The sequence below is a fragment of the Phodopus roborovskii genome, unplaced genomic scaffold (assembly GCF_943737965.1).
Source record: "Phodopus roborovskii unplaced genomic scaffold, PHOROB, whole genome shotgun sequence".
Taxonomy (NCBI): domain Eukaryota; kingdom Metazoa; phylum Chordata; class Mammalia; order Rodentia; family Cricetidae; genus Phodopus; species Phodopus roborovskii.
Window position 1 is genome coordinate 20,869,738 of NW_026125059.1, and position 21,874 is coordinate 20,891,611.

A 21,874-nucleotide genomic window follows, 5' to 3' on the forward strand; every position below is an offset into this window, starting at 1 on the left:
GGACTGTGGACTTCAAAGTGCTTCTGTCACGTTACTTGGTCAACAACAGTAACTCCACCCCCCTTTAGAATTTAACAGGGTCTATTACAGCCGGTCCACGCTTAACTCACACTTTAATTTCCCAGCCATGGCTCTACAGATGGTCTCAACAGATCTCCCTCATCAGCTCTGCTTAACTTCTAGAGGTAAACCAGAAAGCTGGCTAGCACGCCTCTTAGACTTGTCTCATCTTTTCCTGAGCAACCAGACAGTGAATTCTGAGTAGCTCCCCTCAACAGCATGAGCTAGTACAAGTAGCAGCGATCTACTTAGGCCCAAGTAGATGTTTGGCCATGAGACTAAGGGCATGTCACTCTCTGCCTCAGTTTCTAGGTAAAGAGTTTCTAGGGAGAGCCCGATCGCTCTACTTGGCTTGTAAAAGATCCTGTGAGGAAAAATTAGCTCTAACACTTATAAACTCCTATCTTTTCAAATATTTGTCCTGCAGTATGTAAGTATGGTCTCCTTTCCACTTGCCAATGACCAGTCAACACAGCTCTACGAGAAGGCAGCTCTGCTTGAGGCTCCAGCACCTAAATTTTCACCTTGGCTCCTCTTTTGCTGACACTGTGTTAAGGGATTACCAATGCTATCTATGGTGGCTGCTGCCACCTGGTCCACCCTGTAGATCACCCTGCCCCCTTCAATTGTCACAGATAATACTGCTGTGTGACTGTATTTTGCATTCCTAAACAATACCACAGAACATGACAAGGATTTAGAAAGAACCTTTTACCCTGCCCCTTGAGCACTTGTCCTTTATTTTATTGGTTGGAACTCATGATCCTCTTGCCTCAGCTTTAGGATTACAGGTATGGGCCACTGCACCTGGCTATTGTTCATTATTTTAGCAGTGGACTCCATGCTACTGCTCTGACTGAATCTCCTCCAACTGCAGTGAGGGACCCACCTCATTTCCTTGACAACTGTGTGTTTATTCTATGAAGAGTTTCAGAGATACTTTTCTTGTCCACTTTGGTCTTCACAACATCCTATGGGCTGGGCTGGGGAGAGCTTACTTGTTTTGTGTTGCAAGGAATGGGAGTGGAGTGGCCTGAGCCAGACAATGACTTAGCTAGGGTGGTAAAGCCCTGCTCCCTCCACCCCTGTTAATCAGACTATTTCAGATGTTAGTCAGTCGAAAGGATGAGAGCTACACCTACTTGTGCCTCAGACTGCCCAGTGGTAGTCTGGGGTCTCATCTCACCCCTGCTGTACTTTGAGCTGGAAGGTGGGACCACTAACTTGCCCCACCCAATTCCCAGAGAGGCAAAGTTCACACCATAAAGCACCATGCAAACAGGCTAAAGGGCCAGAGCCACAGCTCAGAAGTTTGCCACCTCTCTCTGGGTCCACCTCAAGTCCAGGCTTAGTGGATGACATCTTTAGAATATACCTGAATTTCCTGCTTTGGAGTAAAGAGATTCTGAGACAGAACAGTGGAGGGGGCTTCTTCTTCAGGGAACTTGATGACCACATCAGCCTGAAAAACAAGAACAGTTTTGAGGCACAGCGTGAGAAGAGGGCGGAAGCAAAGATTGAAAAGCCTCCGTGCACTCCAATCACTTCTCATCCATTAGCTGACAATCAGAGGCACTGAAAATCTTAAGAACAAACCTAGCATTTGCCGAAAGTGCCTTTTAGAGCACAGATTCCAATTTCCTATTAGTAGAGTAGGAAAGCCCCCAAAGCTGCTTAATATGAAAACCCCAGCTAGAATGCTGGTGGCTACAGCTGTAATCAGAAACTGCCAGGTGTCCCTGGAAGTGTGATTTAATCATATTAAAAAAAAAAAAAAAAAAAAGAAAAAAAAGAAAAGAAAAGAAACTGTACTCTCATAAAAAGTATCTTTAAATCCTAGAGAAGGCATTTCGAACATAGCAGGAAAAAGGCAGCTGCCCTTTCATTCTGCATGAAGACCAGCCCTATCTGAATGCAGTATCTGCTCTCTGCCATTTCCCATCCCATCACTTCCTGCTCCTCCATCAGACTCAAGGTTCGGAAAAACAATTCCTCATCTTCCTGAAAGCACACCAAGCTTCTCTGGAGGCTCCTCAACTTGTGCTCCCAGATGCTATTCCAGGAAGCCTTGTGATGCCTCAATTCCTTGCTCCAAAGTTGTCTTTCAATATGTTTCTGTCATCACAACTATCAAAACAGTGAAGCCTATATGGGACGAGCTGTGTAACCTGTAATATAATCATATAACTGCTGGACATTATTTATTAGCACTCTGCACACCTACAATTCACCACTCACTGTCCTCTTCTTCTTTAGGCTATAACAGATCTCAAAGGCCATATTTCTTCATCTATGTATCCCCACAGTGCCTTGATGTAATAAGAAAACCTCTTTCTGATAGATTATAGAAGTTCAAGGAACCTGTACATTTCATTCGTTTGATCAATACTTATTAAGCATCCACTCGGCGCTGTACAGAGTATGTATGACCCTCTGTACAGCAGACCACAGGGCCTCCCAGCAAGGCTGTCAGGTGTGAGCTGTGGCACAGCAACCCCACCTACACACCTATCAGGCACATACCACATTCCAGAGGATTGGGTTCTTCAAAGTGGCATCTCCGATGATTAAGTACAGTGTGTAGGTGCCAGAGGCAGAGTCAAACTCGATCTTTCTTTCAGAGGTGTCCAGTTCAAACTTATACACATTCTTGTTATCTGGCTCGGCAACGAACACCACTTCCTGGCCAGTCTTTTGGTTATGAAGTCGAACAAATGTCTGGAGAGAACAACAACAACAACAAAACACCTCCATCTGACCATCTCAGAACGCCCTGGGGCCCCACACTAAATCAGCCAGGGGCAGAGTGCTACTCTTTTGTCTTAGTGAGAACCCTGCCCTGCTGAGAAGGGAAGAAGCAGCCAGCTCACCCTAGTTCCTACCCCAGAGACAACTCTTTTGCTTGAATAAGAAAGAAACTGAGTTGAGTTCAAGGCCATCCTGGTCTACAGAGCAAGTTCCAGTACAGGTTCCAAAACAATACAGAGAAACCCTGTCTCAAAAGAAAAAAAGAAAAAGAAAATAAATAAATAAATAAAAACCAACCCAAAAAACAAACAAACAAAAACAAGAAGAGAGGAACTGAACTGAGGAGTCCAGCCAATGCTCAGTAACTGGGAGACTGGATGCCCAGTTTGTGATAATTTGCCCTCTGCTGCTACTGCAGTTTCTTCTGGCCACTTTGCTACCCAATTAGCTTCTCCACCAGAGGGTGAAGAGGAGGGAGATGAGGAGCGCAAGAGGCTCACTTTTAATTTCCTAGTGTTTCCAGCTCAAGATGCAGCTGTGGACACTCTATTGTCGATAACAAGGCGGAGTTCTAATCAACAGTGCAACCTGGTGTCACAGAAAGCCTGGCCCTGAAGACAGTGGCTCCATTACTTGGTAGCCAAGTAGGTTACCTGAACTTCCTTGGACCCTGACTTCTCTATCTTTAAGGCACAAATATTAACTTCTTGGTGCATTTGTGTAAAGATTTTGTAATAAAGTATGTGAAGCACGTGGTGAAGTGCCTGGGGAGTCCGAGCCACCCAGCAACCAAGCAACTGTAGCTACCCAGCTGTAGTACAGTGGGTTTGGGTGTCCTCAGCTACGGCACAAGAAACTAAGGTCTTACGCCAATGTGTCTTAGAACTGCAACAAAATTTAATATTCATGCAAGGCTTTCCTTTCAAGGGCTTCAAGACAAAGAATTCAACAAGACAAGTGGCTGGCTACAATTTACACAGATTGTAAGGCAAGAGCATTAAATAAGTTACCATAGCGACACAGCTAGTGCTGGACCTACGCACAAAGCATAAATCTCACAAGTCCACACATCAAATTACTGAAGGAAGGGAGGCCACAATGCAGAGCATCCTGGCTATAGCAATCAGTCCTGTCTAGGGGTGGGGAGAGGATGCCTGCCTTCCACCTGTACTGCCACACTCACAAGAGGTCACAGCTATGTGAGAGACTACTGAATCACAAATTACACATACGAAGAGATGGCTCAATGGTTACATGCATATGGGGGCTTACATTTATCTGTAATCACTGTTTCAGGGAATCTGATGCTCTCTTCTAGCCTTCACAGGCACCAGGTACATGTGCACATACTTACATGAAGGCAAAATACTCATACATATAAAATTTTTAAAAAATTAAGTTAAAATACATAATGCCTTTTGTTTTTATAATGTAAAATAGGCACAAACTTGAAAAGGTATTTTTCAGAAAATCTACTTTGGCAACAACAACAAAAACATTTGTTTTTTCACTAGGTTTTCCATTTTTTTCAAAACTGTTTTAAGCCACACAGTGGTGGCATATGTGTTTGATCCCTACATCCAGAAGCAAAGGCAGGCAGATCTCTGAGTTCCAGGACAACTACAGCTACACAGAGAAATCTCATCTTGGAAACAAACAAAACAATACCCCCCCCCCAAAAACAATTGTTTCAAAGTATTACTTTTTTGTTTTAATTAAAACCCTCCCAAGAGTTAATCTGTCTTAAATACATCTTCTAAATAGTACTTTAAAAATTTTATTTACTTCATTTTATTAAAGAATTTGTTTACTTCATTTGATGTATATAAACATTTTGCCCATGAGTATGAAAGTAAACTGCCTGTGCGCCCGTAGCTGTGGAGACCGGAAGGGGGCACTGGAGCTTCTGAAACTGCAGTTACAGGCATGTGTGTAAGTGCAGGGAGCCAAGCCCAGGAGCAGTTTAAGTGCTCTTCACTGATGATGCTCTGCCCAGCTCCCCACTCCAGCTGGCTTTGGGGATGTAGGGAAGTGCTCTACCACTAAACTCAATCCCGGCCCTTTTCTGCCTTATTTTAAACTGGTCTTAATCTGCCAGGCTGATGGCCTAGGAAAACCTTGAACTTATCTTCCTGCCTCAGCCACCCCAAGCTGCTATCTGTGACTACAGGTCTCAGCCAAAAAGCTCTGCTAATCTTTTTTCCTTCTTTTTTTTAAAGACATGTTTACTTCAGTTAATGGCTCACTTTCACTGCAAAGGAGGCAAGGACTGTGAGGGTGCAGCCAGGCTCTGAAAGCAGGGATGTGATAGTCACTCGCATCCGTGTCAGAACATCATGGCTCTGGTGTACACTTGATCTCTGGACAGAGGAACAGCAGGGGCGTCCTCCTGACCTGGTGAGGGGTGAGTTCGGCACCGGTGTTCACATCTACCAACTGGAAGAACAGGGCGAAATTCTGGTGGCTGTCCGCAATGAATGTGCCCTTGGCTTTGCTTGGGTAGGTCACCCTGAAAGAGATATCATATAGTCAGACTTCTGATAGGGTCTCCATACCTAAGAACAGGAATTATTTATTGCCCAACTGTCCCTGCCCCATTTTACCACTTCCATGGAATGTACAGAAATATCTGTGGCCTAGAGGCAAAGTGGATCAATAAAGCTGGACTAAAGAGGCCTTTAAAATCTTTTCTTACAAGGTAGACCAGAAAGCTTGACCAGACCACTAAACTACAATCTCAGCCTCAGGCCAGGACTGGCTGAGAAAAGCAGAGAAAACTTTAATCAGGGTCTGGGGAAAATATTATGTGAAAATGTGTACCTTCAGGCTTTCACTTCAACGACCTATGGCTCTTAACTGGCCCAGCTCAGGTGTGGGGAGCCTGTGTGCATCACTGCAGGGCTGGCAGGATGCAGAGGGACAGCCATGGATCGATGCCAGCCAGCAGCAGTGAGGTTGGGAGCAAAGGAAAGAAGGGAATGTTGGGGCTTCTTTTTTTTTTTTTTTTTTTATGCTTTGTTTTCTGGACTGTTTCAATTTATTTTTCTGCCATGAAATTGGGCTTTAAAAAGTCATTTTCTCAAAAGGCAGACTTGATGAGGAAAGCTGTTTTCTCCATAGCTATCTCCTGGGACTGAAGAGAAAGACAGCCAAGGGATCAACAAGCCAAACGGTTACAGAGCTCACACCTGGCACTGTTTTACACTCTTGGTTTATATTTCCTCATCAAAACCAACTCTACAGAGAATTAACTTTGCAAACCACTCCTACAGACATTATTTTGGTGCATTCTCAAATAGTGCTGTACTGTCACTGCAGCAACAACCAAGTCAGGGACAGAAAGTCTAGCTCTATATGACTGACAAAGAGTGAGTCTGACTTAAAGCATTCCCTGCCTTCAAAATAGCTTCAGGTTGAATCTGCCTACCTCTATAGCCACTCCATGAGAGTGAAGTTGGGATCTGAACTACACCCAAGGTATTGACAGGCTGCTCTCTACTCCTCCACCCAAAATGGGGTCTAGGTGATGCTGATAAATGGTCTTCACCAGGCATCCCGGCCAACTCTGATCTAATGCTAATGGCTAGTGCTCACTTCAGCACCACATGTACTAAAAACCTGTCACCATAAAGAGAGAAGATATTTTTAGGTTAAAAAGTGCTAATGGTTACCTAGGATGATAAGATTGCTGTAAAACACAAATTAATCCACTGTTTCCTATTTTGAAAATGATACCTTACTAGAAACAAATCTTATCTGAACTAAGTAATGTGAACGGCACAGTGGACTCAAGATTTACATTCTGAGGTAACAAGAGTTGGCTCACAGCCAGGTGTTGGTGGTGAATGCCTTTAATCTCAGTACACGGGAGGCAGAGGCAGGCAGATTTCTGTGAGTTTGAGGTCAGCCTGGTCTACAGAGCTAACTCCAAAGCAATACAGAGAACCCCTGTCTCGAAAAACCAAAAAAAAAAAAAAAAAAAAAAAAAAAAAAGAGTTGGCTCATGAACTAAACACAAGTACAAACAATTCCCATCTGCTTACTTGCCCACCAGAATCCCTAGAGCAGTACCAATGGAACTGCAGTCTCTTGAATTAGGGATAGGGTGAGGTCACTGCCACCACGGAAATGCCACCTAGAGTGCCTAGTTTTGTTCTTTGCATCTCTGAAGCCTGGGGTCCCCAGTGCCTAGATGGCATCTCACTTACCGGGTGGTCTTAGGTGCAATGCTCTGGTCCTTATCCACAGTGGAAAGGTCCACATTTGTGATGCCAACTTCAGTGGAGATCTTGACTCTAAGCTACAGCAAAACACAAAAGACAGTCATCAAGTCAACTGGAGGGTATGAGAGAAGCTACCGTGTACATCCAAAGTCTGTGTGCTCATGTGTTAAGGAATCCAGGATCTCCTGCACTGGTAGGAAAGGACCACCATGGAGTCACATACACAGACCAACGTTTCCTTCTTTTCTTTTTGAGACAGTCTCATGTAGCCTGAGCTAGCCTTGAACAGTGTAGCCAAGGATGACTTGGGACCCTTCTGCTCCCACCTCCTAAATTACTGAAGCAGAAGTGTGTACCACCACATCTGGTTTTGTGTGGACTGGTTATGGTTTTGTGCAAAAATATAAAGTGCTCTACCAACTGAGTGATACCCCTGCCTTAAACATTCTTATCTTAAAAGTGAATAAAAGAATTCTAGGACAGGAGTCTTCAAGACCATAGTAAAAGGTACCTACCAGGACTGATGGCATTTCTTACTACTCCCATCCTGAGCAAGGTAATAGTAGTAGTAAGGTAAGACTTGCTCTGCTGTCCCTTCCTCACTTCTCTGGCTTTGGTATATATTTAAAACTCCTTTTTAAATAGGAGTCAGTTTAAAAAGAGAGTTAGGATTAAAAAAAAAAAAAAAGGTCTCTTAAAGGGCTAGGTGGTATTGGGCACACGTTTAATCTCAGCACTGGACACACACACACACACACACACACACACACTCACACACACTCACACACAAAGGCAGATGGATCTCTGTGAATTCAAAACCAGCCTGGTCTATAGGACAAGCCAAGGCTATCACACAGAGAAACCCTATCTTGGAAAAACCAACCAATCAACCAACCAACCAACCAAATGAGAATTACTTCCATAGTGATGTTTAAATATTTAAATAGTTCATGCCAGTAAGTACTAACAACTAGCAAAGATTTCTTAGTGTTTACTCAACAAAAGGCACTGGCTTTGTACAGTTATGTCAATCTGCACAAATGGAAGACAGTGCTGTATCCATGAGGACATCAAAGACTGAAGAGATCATGCATATGCATGCTCAGGCACTCAATCCACATGCTGAGGTTTCTCACTATCAGCGTCTGGCCTGCTACCAATACTTCATCTGTGTCAAGGAGTAATCCTTTCCACAAAGATATAAGATGCCATGGTAGCTCTCCATACTGTTCATCAAGTAGTCCCCACTCTCTCCTGTCCATGTGTCAGCACACTGTGGCTTTTGTCACCCTTGGGATTTCAGAGGGGCACATGATTTGCTTTAACCAATGAAATGTGAGCAGAAGTGGACTGTATTATTTCTTTGTGGAAGCCTTAAGACTCATGGACAGACAATGTCCAGACACAGGCTTGCTCCTTCCGGCAGGCTTCCTGAGTAAGGGTGACATGAAGCAGGGCATCCACCTAACTCACTAAAGACACATGTCATAAACAAAAAAGAAATCTTGGTTGTTTTAAGTCAGAGAGATCTGAAATCTGTTCTAAGTGCAAAGCAGACTGTCCTGGCTCTTCCTTTATAAACAATACCAGGAAATAAGAAAATTTAAAATCTGGTAAAATTAAATGTAAATATCCAAAAGAAACAGAAAACACATTAAAAAGCCTATTCATTGGACATTTTCCAGTTAAAAATTTAAGTTTGAACATGTAAATTATGAAAACCCAAGGCACATTTATGTGCATACATATTTGTGAGTCTTCTATATATGATAGGCTTTGAGTGTAACTCAGAGAAATCCTAGGCAAATCCAATAGTTTCATCTAAGTGTCAGGATCAAGCAATAGATAGTGGCCTGTGCAAATAATAAAAGAAGAGAGAACCCTGACATTTTCCAGGACGCCATATCAATATTTGACAGCTGCAACTCAAGGCCAAAAAAGGAAAAAATTAAAATTAGCAGTCCTCTCTCCTGCTTCAATAAAAACTGTTTTGTGACAGCAGCCTCACTTTTTGACTGAATAGTTTTCTATTTTTCTTAAGAAAACTTGTAAATATGAAAGATTTATCAGAAGCTATGGGACATTACCTCTATTTGTGGATATGCAGCCATTTACTGGCAGAGAAACCCTGTCTCAAAAAAACAAAAAACCAACCAATCAAACAAGATAACTTACTTTTATTATTTTAAATTATGTGTATGCATCTGAGTGTGGGTATGTAAGATGATGAATACAGGTGTCCGTGGAGGACAGAGATAGCAGATTCCCCAGAAATGGAGTCACATGCAGCTGTGAATTATCTGATGGGTGCTAGGAACTGAACTCAGATCTTCTGGAAGAGAAACAGGCACTGTTAACCATTGAGCCATCTCTCCAGCCTCATCTTTTACTTTTTCTTAGCACCCAAGAAACTATTAATGATAGTCTTCTCTAAGAAGGACTGAATTGAGAGGGTAGGAGAGAAGACTCATATTCATTATAATTTTTCTATACTTTGAAAAAAAAGCACACACTCACATGTATATTTAACTCCTGTTTTTAAAATACTAGGATAATATGGACAACAGAGGATATATACAGTCTTTTTGTTTATTTTTGTTTTTCCAACATAGGGTTTCTCTGTGTAGCCCTGGCTGTCCAGGAACTCTCTCTGTAGACCAACCTGGCCTCAAACTCAGAGATCCACCTGCCTTTGCCTCCCAAGTGCTAGATTAAAGGCGTGCACCACCACCACCAAGCTCTATATACATATCCTCTCCACCTCCTTACCCACCCAACTTCCTATTGTATCTCTCTCTTTCAAAACAAGCAAAAACAGAAACAAAACAAAAAGACATCAAAGTGGGGGGGGGGGAGGACCGACAGGGAGGAATTGACAAGGATGGGAGGGATAACAGGGTGAGGAGTAAGTATAAGAGAATGCACACATACATACATAAAACTGTTAAAGGGTCAATTTAAAAATACAAAATCATCACCCAATAAATATATTCAAAATAATCCTTTTACTCTCGGCAGATCAAGATAAATGAATATTTAAGGATTGTACAAGGTTCTTCAGAATATCCAGAACATAGCAATAATGAAGCCATCATGTTTCATAACCATGAGTGGTAACACAGCCATCAAAGTTCACTCATTGAGATCCCAATGAGTGTCTGTCTGTCTAGAAGAATCACCAAGAGCATTCCCGGACTATGCAGACACTTCTCAGACTATACGGACACACAGAATACACACAAGAGCAAGCTGTAGTGAATTTGACTAATTTTGGTTTGTTTTCCTATTTTAAAAGGCTGCCAATAACAAGTTCCTTTTGCTGCACAGAAACACAGCAGGGTTGTTAGTGAATAGAGAACAGTTTAAAATAAACCCCTCTTGCTTCTAAAATCTCACTACAAATGGAACTCTGGAAATACTATCTTACAGCAAACTGTACAAACAAGACGGTAGCTTTCTCAGGCTTGCTTTAAAAGTTAGGTGTAGAATCCCTGTTGGCTAGCTCTTCCTTCAAACCAATGCTGTGGAGTCAGTCTCAAACAGGAAAGGGACTGGGTGCCACTGTAATGCAGCTGGGCCCACTTTCACACAGCAAACCATTTCTCTTGTTGTTTGCATTGTATACCCTATACTGCCCCCAAAAATGTTTCAGCACCAGGAAATGTGCTCTTTCTGCTGAGAATAATAACTCCCCCTGTTTGGCTTATTACTGTCAAAAATGATGGTGCATTAGAGGCAATTAATGCTAATGAAAGCTTCCAAAACCCATGCTTCCCCTGACAGTCAGTCCAATGTCAATAGGTACTATTACAGGCTTCTACACAAAACCATCACTAATGCACTTGGACTGATGCTGGCATCTCTTAGAGGGGGTGCAAGCAGGACTTGCTGACCTGCTCTGAGGCTCTAAATATGACTATTACTGAAATTACAGAGTAAAACTGCACATATAGCAAAAGAAATCAAAGGATACGTGTGCGCGCACACACACATACAAACGGACACGTACCAAGTTCCAAAGTGATAAAGTGGGAGAGAAATTTTTTCCTGCTTATGCCATCCCTAGGAAGGGGAAGGACAATAAATGGCCTCAATAAGGGCCGACGGGCTGATGATTGTTGCATGAACAGCTATTAGACAATTCTGCTATTTTGTGCTCAGTTTTTCAAACAACTACAAAAATACTTGGACAAACACTGTTTTGACATTACAAGAAGCCAAGCTGTTATAATAACCCACAGGTAGTACTAGCATACAGACAAAAATACATCAATAGGACTGAATTTTGGATCCAAAAATTAACCCAAAGGATGCAGAGGAACTACAACCTTCAACCAAAGCTGGGTCATAGGAATAGGATATGATGCACCTGATCTGATTCTCCAAAAGTTAGGCATGGAGCTAGTGGAAAACAAATGTTCAAACAAAAACTTACACATGAATGTTTACAGCAGCATTATTTATAAGAGCCCAATATGTGAGGCCCTGGGCTAAATGATCCCTAACACACACATGCACACATAAGTACAAGTATCAAATATAAAGGAACATGTTTATTATTCAGACACAGGAATAAATGAAGTATTTAAGCATGCTAAGTCATAGAAAATTCTAAAAATACTGCACTAAGTGAGAAAAAAATCCAGAGGTAGAAGTTAACATATTATGTGATTGCAACCAGATGAGCATCCTGAAGAGACAGAGCAAAGAGAAAGCCATGTATGGATTCGGGGGCTGGGGCAAGAGAGACAGGAGAGCAGCTGCTTATGATGGAAGTCTATTAGGATAACAAAAGTCTTCTAGAATAGATGGGAGTGATGATTACAGTTAAATAACCCTAAATATGCCAAGGATATCGAACTACATATTTTCAATGAGCGTTCTTTGTGGGATTATAAGTTATGTCTTAATAGTCAGAGAGAGAGAGAGAGCAAGCGAGTGAGCGAGAGAGAGAGAGAGAGAGAGAGATCAAGCGCAAAGGTTCACTTTTGGGGATTACTGCAGTTCAAACTATTCCAAGCATCCTAGAAGGAAAAACATTCCTTTCCTTTTTCTAAGTGGTCTAAGACAGAAACTAAACACTGACTGATTAAGATTTGGTTTCTACTCACATGAAGTTCCTAGCCCAAAGAAAATGCAACACATGAAGAAAACAATAGTGATATAATGGGCATGTGCAATCACCAAGAGGATATAAATATGAGAGCAAGAACAAAATGAAAGTATATTGAAGCCATTAGGACAACAATGCTCTGAAAATTGCTGGAAGAAAATATTAGAGGACTTTTTATTTTTAACCTTGATATACTATAAGGACTTTTTTAAAAAATCTAATTACATTAATTTATTTGTGTGTGTATAAGTATGGATGTGCATGCTATGGCACATGTGTGGGGGTCACAGGACAACTTGTGAGAACTGGTGTCTCCTTCTGTCACTCCACCATTTTGCCAGGGCAGGGCTAGCACATGGCTCACCGTGAAGTGCCTCAACAAAGCAAATAAGATGACTTGAGTTTGATTCAGAGTCCCCACACAAAAGCCTGGGGTGGAGGTATGTATCTTACATCAGCACTCGTGTGTGTGTGTGTGTGTGTGTATGTGTGTGCGCTTGCGAGCATGCACATGCAGAGACAGGTAGATCCTGGGAAATTCAGTGGATAGACAAGACAGGCAAGCCAAAATGGCAAGCTCCAGTTTAAGTGAGAGACCCTATCTTAAATGACAGAGAGATGATGATAGGGAAAGAGACTTAATGTGGACCTCTCTTGTCTTTACACATATACATGTGAGCATACCTGCACATATATGCATGCACCAAACACACTATATAAAAAAATATCCCACCCTATAATCTGGAAAAAATCTCTAAAATTTTTGTGCATCAAGAGGTTGTAAAATAATTCTAAGAAGAAACCTGAAGGTCCCAACTAAGGCTTATTGTCTAGAATATACACTACTGAAAGCCACCAAGGGAAGAAGGCTAATAAACAACCAGCAACAGACACACAATACATAGGTTGGAAACCTATCTGCCCAATGACCACAAAAACAGTACCCAACTTTACAATGAATCTAAGAGAAACATCACAAGGCAACACTATACCACACATCATAAAAATGGATGATACCAATGTTGGTGAGACTATAGGGCAAATGACAATATACAACAAAGGACTCTTGGATGACATTAGAGTGGAATGGACAGTGTTGGAGAATGACTGGAAATGAAAATGAAGGCAGGGAAGAGAGAGCGACCCTAGCAATGTAACTAGAAAGCTGTGGGCAAGACACAGGAGAGAGGCGAGGCTGCAAGGAAAGACAGTTTCCTTTGTCATGTATTATGCTGCAAATAAGGAAACCAATGAAAAATAATCTGGAATTTAAAGGTTCAAGATACACAGTAAATTGTGTTCTAGTGAGCGAATCAGATCAGCTGTCTCGCTCCCAAAAGGTCAAACATGAGAAGCAGTGACGAGTTTCAGAAAACATCTTCCTTCCTGCCAAGCTTCAAAACAAGTATCTACATGGTAAGGAGGTCCCGCTTTTGAAAAGGTCAACCCTTCTAGCTGCCTATTCTTTTTATTTAAACAGAATGTCAAAGGTGTCTAGCTCAGGAAGTCTTCAAAGGCAAAACTAGAATGACAGGAGGCCAAAATAAGTGACTTATTTTGTTATGACCGTCATAACATATGGTCAGATAAACATCCATAACAAGCTCACTACATAAACTACATCGTACAAATAAATGAAGGGGAAAGGGTAGTTTATTTTTCTTACAGTAGAATTCCAATAAATATAAACAGAACGAAAAAAAGAAAATCTAAAGTGTGGAAGCAGAATCCAAAGGTCAAGGTCACTTTAGCCTGGGCACAAAAGAAGTCAATAATATACCAGATGACTGAGGCTTCATGCCTTCCTCATTTTAGATATATTAATGTAGCAACAGAGACGACAAGAAAAGCACCTACCTCTACAGTGTTTGCAATGTAACGGTTGTCACCTTCAACTCTGACAGAGAAGTCATAGTAACCACTGGAAAGTTTAACATTCTTGAAGTTTAGCTCAAAAACATCCCTGTTGGGAATGACAAGCAAGGTTAGCAAGAATTCAAGAGAAGTCCTGAATATATCACATTGGCTACAAAGTATCTCCTTGCCACAGTTCAGGGCCACTCCCCTCCTTGTCACCTCCCTGTATCACTCAGCAGTCTCCAGCTCAGTCACAGTTGAGTGTGGAAAATGTAAAATCCATCTAAGATAACCCATCTCCTAATGTACAATGTTCTTTGCTTCCCTCTCAGGTCCTCAAAGTCCAGCCCTGTAGTGTCTTCTTGTAGTGTAATGTACTACAGGCACACATGTCCTCTGATTGCAATCATTCTCTATTACTATTCTTTTTTTGGTGGTGGGGTGGAACCCAGGACCCAGGGCATGCCGCACAGTGCTTTGCCACTGAGCCTCAGTGATGCCGATCAACAAAATCACTCAAGGAAATAGTCCAATGATGATGGTGTGGGGGAGTAGACTTGTGTGTAATATTTTGATATTGTTTTTGAATTTACCAAAAAGCATGTTATTTTTATTTTACAAATTAATAATCTTCTATTTTAAACAGAAGAAAGATGGAGAGTCCCTACAATCATGTAGAAAGATTCCAGTGACTTTTACTGTTGTTTACCATCTCCCCTAGAGACAAGTTCACTTGATTATATGGTGTCTAGCTGAGAAACCTTTACTATGGAAAAAAAAAAAAAAAAAAAAATACATGTTCTCTCCAATATTCCAACTGCCAAATGGCAATCACTCACTGATACTAAATAGGGTTTTATATAGAAACCAAGCCTTAATTTTTAGAAATATGTTCTATTCATAGTAAAAAGACTGATAAAAAGAACTATAAAATGTGGCAGTAGTTATTTCTAGGTAGTACAATTATAGATGCTTTCCGATTTTCCTAAAATGTAGCACTCATGCATCAGACAAAAATATTAAACAACCTTGGCTGTCCTGGAACCCTCCTTGTAGATCAGGCTGGCCTAACCCCTATGAAGAAAATCTGTTACACTGCATAGATCTTTATATCCCAGACTTACCCTGCAAGTGTGAAAGGCATCTTCTGCAGGACAGTAGTAGCTCTGGAAGCCACCGACTTAGCATGCTCCAGCTCAACTGCAGCTTGAGTCAAAGGCTGAGACAAAACATTGCTGACTTGCAACTAGAAAGTCAAACAAAACAAACCACACGTGAATAGAACAAAGACCAAGGGAATGGGAACTTGGCCTCTGGGGCACTTTGTCTACAGGAAGCCAGCTCTATGGAACAAGTACCTTTCTTCAGTGATGTGCACTATCTTTGGTCGGCTGCCTACCAGAGACCAAGTATGAAAACAGAACAGATGACAGAATGCTACAGCTAGGGATGAGCCTTCAGATGACCCTGCCCAACCACCTCATCGGAGGAAATGGAGACTGTGTATATGCACATGTGTGTGAGTGTGGCTGGCTCTAATTATTTATTTTCATGGTACAGGGCCTTGTGTGTGCTAGGCAAGACCTCTACCATTGAGCTAAAACCCAGATTCCTAAGTTGCCCAAGTTAGTCTTGAATTATCACTCCAAGGCCCAGGCAAGCTTTGAACTTTGAGATCCTCCTGCTGGATCTTCTCAAGATTCATGTCTCACAAGCTTTTATAGCCGTAGGTCCTTTTTACTTAAGAGACAGTGTCCTTTTATGTAACTCAGGCCGCTCTGGAACATGGAATACTCCTTCCTGAGCCTGGCAAATGCTAAGATGACAGGTGTATATTACCATACTCAATTTATTGCTTCTTGATTTTGAACCCTTGTCCTATCAACTCTACTATAATATCTTAAAACGAAAAACTCCACCAAAATTATTAGTAAGAAAAATATGTTGTGGGAAGGGTTATGGAGTCATTTATTTACTGTGTTTGTGCCTGCATGCCTGCCTATGGGCATGTGTGGGTGTGTGTATATAGGTGCACATATATGTTTAGAGGCTTTAGGAGGACAATGGTCCTCTTTTATTGCTCTCACATTATTCCTTTGAGACAGGCTCTCTCACTGAACCTAGATCTTGCCATTTTTCAGTTAGCAAACTTGAGTGATACTCCTCTCTCCCTGGCTATTATTCCCCAGAGCTGGTGCTTGGATTACTGGTGCATATGATCATACATGGCTTTTTACATGGGTGCTAGGAATCCAAACTGAGGTCTTCATGCTTGCATAGCAAGTATTCTTACCCAACGAACCACTTACATAGTCCTATCATTTGAGTGTACACATATGTATCCACTTCAGAGCCAATACTTTCCCCACTGTGTTCTCTGAATACCACCCTAACCCAAGGAATTATGCTAATGAGGTTATAGCTTAGCCTACTCTTACTTGGAAAGACGCATTTATACCAAGGGAGACAGACAATTTTGAAATATGGAGCATCTTCTCAGAAAGTTATCAAAATCAAACTTACAGGACCGGCGGAACTCCAACACTGACACAAACACAATGCTGACTATAGAGACCTGAGTTTACCAGTGGGTTACAAACAACAGCAACAAGTGCTTCACTTGAGATGAAAATTCTAGGTTACTTAAGATCTGTTCATTTGCTCTGTACAAAGACTTAACACAAAAAGCCTACGCTCAATGCTATGTGTGGGAGGACCATGATTGGAAGGGCTACTCAACCAGCAACAGGGAGGAAGCAGCGCAGAATTACTTGGGAATTAAAAGTTGTCTTAAGACAATGTATCTGGGGCCTGGAGAGATGGCTCAGTGGTTAAAAGCATTTGTTGCTCCTCTGGAGGATTCGGGTCAAGTCACAGCAGCACCCACAGTTCACAGCCACCTGTAACTCCAGTTCCAGAGGATCAAACACCTTCTCTGGCCTCCTCAGGCACTAGGTTTTCAAGTAATTCACAGACATAGATGCAGGCAAAACACCCACATACACAAAATAATTAAACAAAGTATCTGGAAAATTTTGGAACTGGGAAATAGATTTTATTACTACTTTTTAAATGTATGAAACCAATGATCAAACCCAGCACTTAGCATGTGGCAGACAACTACTCTACCTTGGAGTTACGGATTTACCAAAAATTCACCGTATTTAACTTACTTATGGTTTTGTGGTACTGGGGATTTAGTCCTGTATCTGTAGCTCCAGAAATAGATTTTAGGAGCAAGAGTCTACACCTGGAGCGATGGACCAGACTGCAATTTTCTTGAGCAGGACTTAATGGGATCCCATACTATTTATAATTTTCAAGGAAAAAAAAAAAAGGTATTCTTCTAAAAGACTTGTTTATTTTAACTTTGAGTGTTTGCCTGTATGTATATATGTGTAACATAGGATTGCCTGGTGCTCATCAGCTCCCCAGAGAATGGAGTTACAGGTAATTATGAGGCGCCAGGTGTGTGCTGGAAAATAAACTCAAGTTCTGCAAGAGTAGCAAGTGCTCATAACCACTGAGCAGCTGAGTGGTCTCTTCAGCCCCTCTTCTGCTACCCCCCCCCCCCACTCCCCATCGAAGATAGGATTTCTCTGTGTAGCCTTGGCTGTCCTCAAACTCACTCTGCCTCCAGAAAGCTGGCATTAAAGGTATGAGATCCCCCACTCCCATGCCCACCATGGGCCTCACTTCTTTTTAGTAGCTTCAAAAGCATTTGTGCCTAGCTCCCCAGTGGTCCTGTCCCCATGGATATTTATTGGTATATCCTCATGGGGGCTATAACTGGCTCTCTACCACATGTCAAAGTCTTGTATTGTACTGGACACAGCATGAGAATGGCAATCTTGGGCAGGGAGGTCATACCCGAAGGATAGCTTGTTCGTGAGTGTCAGAAGCAGAGCCCTCGGGCACAACCACCACTGGTATGTGGTAGCGATTCTGGGACAATGCAGCAGCAGCAGAGGCCACACTGAAGGCTTCTGAGAGTGACTCAAAGTTCTTCTTGCTGAAGATTGTGTTCATTAGCTGGATGACCTGATCCTGAGAGCAAAGGGAAACACAGCTCAGCTCCCCTGTGCAGTAATGACAGGGCCTCCCAACCCCCACATCATTCCTTGTGTGTCAGTACGTCTAGCATTAATCCAAATGGCAGACTGGAGGGGAGCAAAATGCTGCATTTAAACTTAAAATTTGAGCTTGATAGTTTTTAATTCAAACTTCTATTATAAATGGAAATTCACTCGTTTTATTTGTTAATTGTTTAATGACAGGTTATTATACAAATGCAAACTACCCAGCTGACTACTGATACATGCAAGTGGAGGCTAAAATTCATGTAATAGTAACCATCTATTAAATACCAAGCCATGATAGTTGCTTTACACAAATTACCTCAAATCACGACAAAGCCTTGATAGATTGATAGCTGTAAGTGCTTTCTAAATAAGGAAACTGAGGCTAAAACATGATGAATAAACACAAGTTATAGCACAGAAGGGAGAGAGGTAGGGAAGGAAGAGAAACTGCCCCAAAGCCTTGCCACAGAAATTCTGTTCTTTCCCAATTCCCATAACCCTCTCAGCTAAACTTCCTTCCTTCCTAAACTCTCTTCGAGAAATAAAATGGGCCAATTCTGTATTCATAAGGGCAAACTTTATGGCCAAAGTATGTATTAGAAAGGAACTAAAATTTGTTTCCATTAAGAACCTGTGGGCTGCATAAAAGAGAAAAATGAAAAGCAATTTTAGAACAAGTGGCCCTAAAAGGCATGATTACAATTCTGGAGGTTGTTTGCTTTAGGAGGAGACATTTTCTACTTCAATCAGCTTTGTTCTTTAAAATCTACCATCTAACAAGAAGGCTCCCTCCTTCCTGACAGTGTTATTCACAGTCGACATGAAATAATTTTCTGTAATTGTACCAATTACATTTTTCCATCAGTAGGCTATTGACATGTTAAAATGGGTGACTATTCACCAGAACTGTTATGTCAAAAGCAGTGACAGCAAAATTACTCTAGCCAAATACCTGGTTAGTAACAGCTTGGGAATAAAACAAGAACAAGTTTAAGTTGTGTAAGTAGAGTCAGCAGTCCATCTGTGTCAAGGTATACAGAAAACTCCCCGGTAATTTGTGCCAGAAGACCCTGCATTCCTCAGTGCTCACCCTGACAGAAGTGAAAAGGGAGCATCATAGCTCTAGTACTCTACGCTTAGGAAGAAGAAACGGACACAGTAAGAGTGCAGGGTAAGAACAAATTACTAGAAATTCATTCTAGCTGTCCAAGATTGATGCTACTTGCTGGTTACATAAAGACATTTGTATAACACATAAAAGAAATGTGAATCTTGCTTTAAATTCAAACCTTTCTTCTAAAAATCTGAGTGTCAGAACTTGTATTTTAAGTACTTTAGACCAAAGGTTGGTAACCTCACACACAGGGGACAGAGAGGTTGTACTTAAAAATATTTATCACACATATTCTAATTAAAACCATTTAGGCTAATAAGCTCTTCCTAAAAACTACTCCCAAACCCCCTCCACACAAATAAAAGTCATTTTTAGCAGTATCTGGAGGACACACAAGCTTCTCTGGGAAACAGGAGGAAGAACTACATTCAGCAGCTGAGATTATCTGAATTAGTTGTTGCTGAGGATGAAGGGAAGAGGGGAGAACAGGCGATTCTGAAGTCCAGGGTACTTCCTGGAGAGGGCTCTATGGGACAGGCAAAGAGGAAAGTACGCAGCAGAGAAGCAGAGGGGCTGTCAGGAGTAAAGAGAGCAAACCAGGGTTATACACTTGACCTTGCCCTTACTTAATGGCATGCAAGTGCTCCATGTAAGCAGGTGTAACAATTTATGGCATGCCTGTCACACTGACTATCAGCTTCATAGTATAGGCATTACACTTTTCTACTTCTCATTCTTACTTAACACCTGCCCGAAATCATGAATAACACCACCCTGAGGTATGATCTGAATGCCCGCCCTGGAAACAGCTATTTTGAAAGATATACTCAATAAAGCCTTTGAGAATCATTAGATAGGCACCTCCTTCATGGATGGTTCGGTCCCCACGTGGTCCATGAGCTTGTAGGTGGCAGCAACAAACAAGGCTGTGGTTTCCAGTCCTTCTTCAAACTGGAGATATACGCCCCCTAGCTCATCCAGGCGAGCAACAAGGTCCTGTTATGAAAAAATGGAGGCACACTGGGATACAGAGACCATAGAAACCAGATACATAAAGCACCGTCACCCCAGAGCTGGCCTTCCTGAGAAATCTCACTAAACCCGAAGACTTCCTTAACCACTGAGTACTTTCTACCGAAGGCCAGAGAGGCAAAGTCTCTGGCAGCTCTGGTGGCACGTCTCCCATAGTCCTGTGCACTCTTGCCAAGCACTGAGGCAGCCACCAGGGGTGACCTCAGCTGCAGTGTTGTCAGGAAGTGTCACAACACAGATGGTGCTGTGGCGGTCCACTGGGAAAGCATGGGGAAGCACACTTTCCTTCAGTCACTGCTTTACAGGACGAGAGGCACTGCTCTCCGGGGAGCAGAACGAGGCAGTCACTGCTTTACAGGACGAGAGGCACTGCTCTCCGGGGAGCAGACAGTAACGACACCGCCACAAGTGCCCATCATCACTGTCTGTACGGAATATCCCGGGTTTAGGACTGAGCAACAGCGAAAACTGCAGTGAGCCAGGGATGACAGCACACATTGAAAATCCTAGCTCAGGAAGTGAGGCAGGAAGACGCCAACTTTAAGACCAATAAGGGTTATACAACGAGACAATCTCAACTAAGAAAACAAAACCCACCCCTAGTATCCACTCAACAGGCAGCCAGTTAATATATTCGGGCTCTTTTAACCTTACTGGCCCCCACAATCATCAAACAGGAAAACTGAGGCTCAGAGCCTACAACTACAAAGCAGAGAGAAGCATGAGTTTTAGATTTGTTGGTTCCACAACCTGTGGCCAATGTTAGCCTAGCAAATATTCTCTAGGACACACTGCTCAAATACAAAGGACAGAAGCATGTTGGACTTAACAGCCACAGGTGTAAAAGCTAGTTATAAGAAACCAGTCATGTCTATTTGCAAGACTGTCTTAAAGGGTGTCTAAGACAGGAGCTCAGAGACTCATTTGGAGAAACAGGTTTATACCTCAATCTCCTCCACGATGTTCCTCAGGTCAGCCTGCTGTGATAGGTGGGATGCTGTCTGCAGAGCCTGAACCGTTCTGCAAAGAAAAGAGTAGAGCACTGATTTAGTTTAGAGTAAGATTTAGTTAACTGTATAGAAACACGCCTGAAGGCATCCTCTACTTGTACAGGATATTATGCTAGGCTGAAATTGGCTGCTTGTCAATCATCTATCTTTTTTACTTAAGACTAAAGGAAGTATCAAGTGGTCTATGATTGTAAATTGTTGGGCAGATATTGGAGCAACTTTTTAAAAACTAGACTAAAGCACATAAGGAAAAGATTCAGTAAATACATGTTCAACAGTTACCACTTGTGCTACTGGCAATCTCCTATAAGATCTGCAAGCGACACCCCCTTAGGCATTCAGGAGAGAAAAGGGACAGAGTTAGTCTTAAATGAGTCTTATTTATTTTCTTTTAGCCATTTACTTAGTATTCTATGTATAAAATCTTATGAATACACATGTAATATATACTTAATTCTTATGAACAATAACTTTACACTATCAAGATGAATCATCATTCACTATTTTAAACTGTTTTATTTCATTTTTTGGAGATGGGTTTTATACAGCCCAGGCTGGCCTCAAACTTGCTGATGGACCTTAAACTTCTGGTCTTCTTGTCACTACTTCCTGAGTACTGAGATCACAGCTGTACA

At 41.9% G+C, this 21,874-nt stretch overlaps 1 protein-coding gene across 2 annotated transcripts in view; it reads right to left on the reverse strand.

Annotated features, from left to right (window-relative positions):
• The window catches only part of Rpn2 (ribophorin II), a 46,171-nt gene that overhangs the window by 7,877 nt on the left and 16,420 nt on the right, over positions 1 to 21,874 (reverse strand). For both annotated transcript variants that reach the window (XM_051187749.1, XM_051187742.1), the window contains exons 5-13: positions 21,174 to 21,249; positions 20,059 to 20,193; positions 17,872 to 18,048; positions 15,126 to 15,247; positions 14,002 to 14,107; positions 7,017 to 7,108; positions 5,203 to 5,317; positions 2,584 to 2,778; positions 1,436 to 1,522 (exon numbers count right to left, since the gene is read on the reverse strand). In XM_051187749.1, coding sequence (XP_051043706.1) covers positions 1,436 to 1,522; positions 2,584 to 2,778; positions 5,203 to 5,317; positions 7,017 to 7,108; positions 14,002 to 14,107; positions 15,126 to 15,247; positions 17,872 to 18,048; positions 20,059 to 20,193; positions 21,174 to 21,249 — 1,105 coding nt within the window. The remainder of the gene's footprint in view (positions 1 to 1,435; positions 1,523 to 2,583; positions 2,779 to 5,202; positions 5,318 to 7,016; positions 7,109 to 14,001; positions 14,108 to 15,125; positions 15,248 to 17,871; positions 18,049 to 20,058; positions 20,194 to 21,173; positions 21,250 to 21,874) is intronic.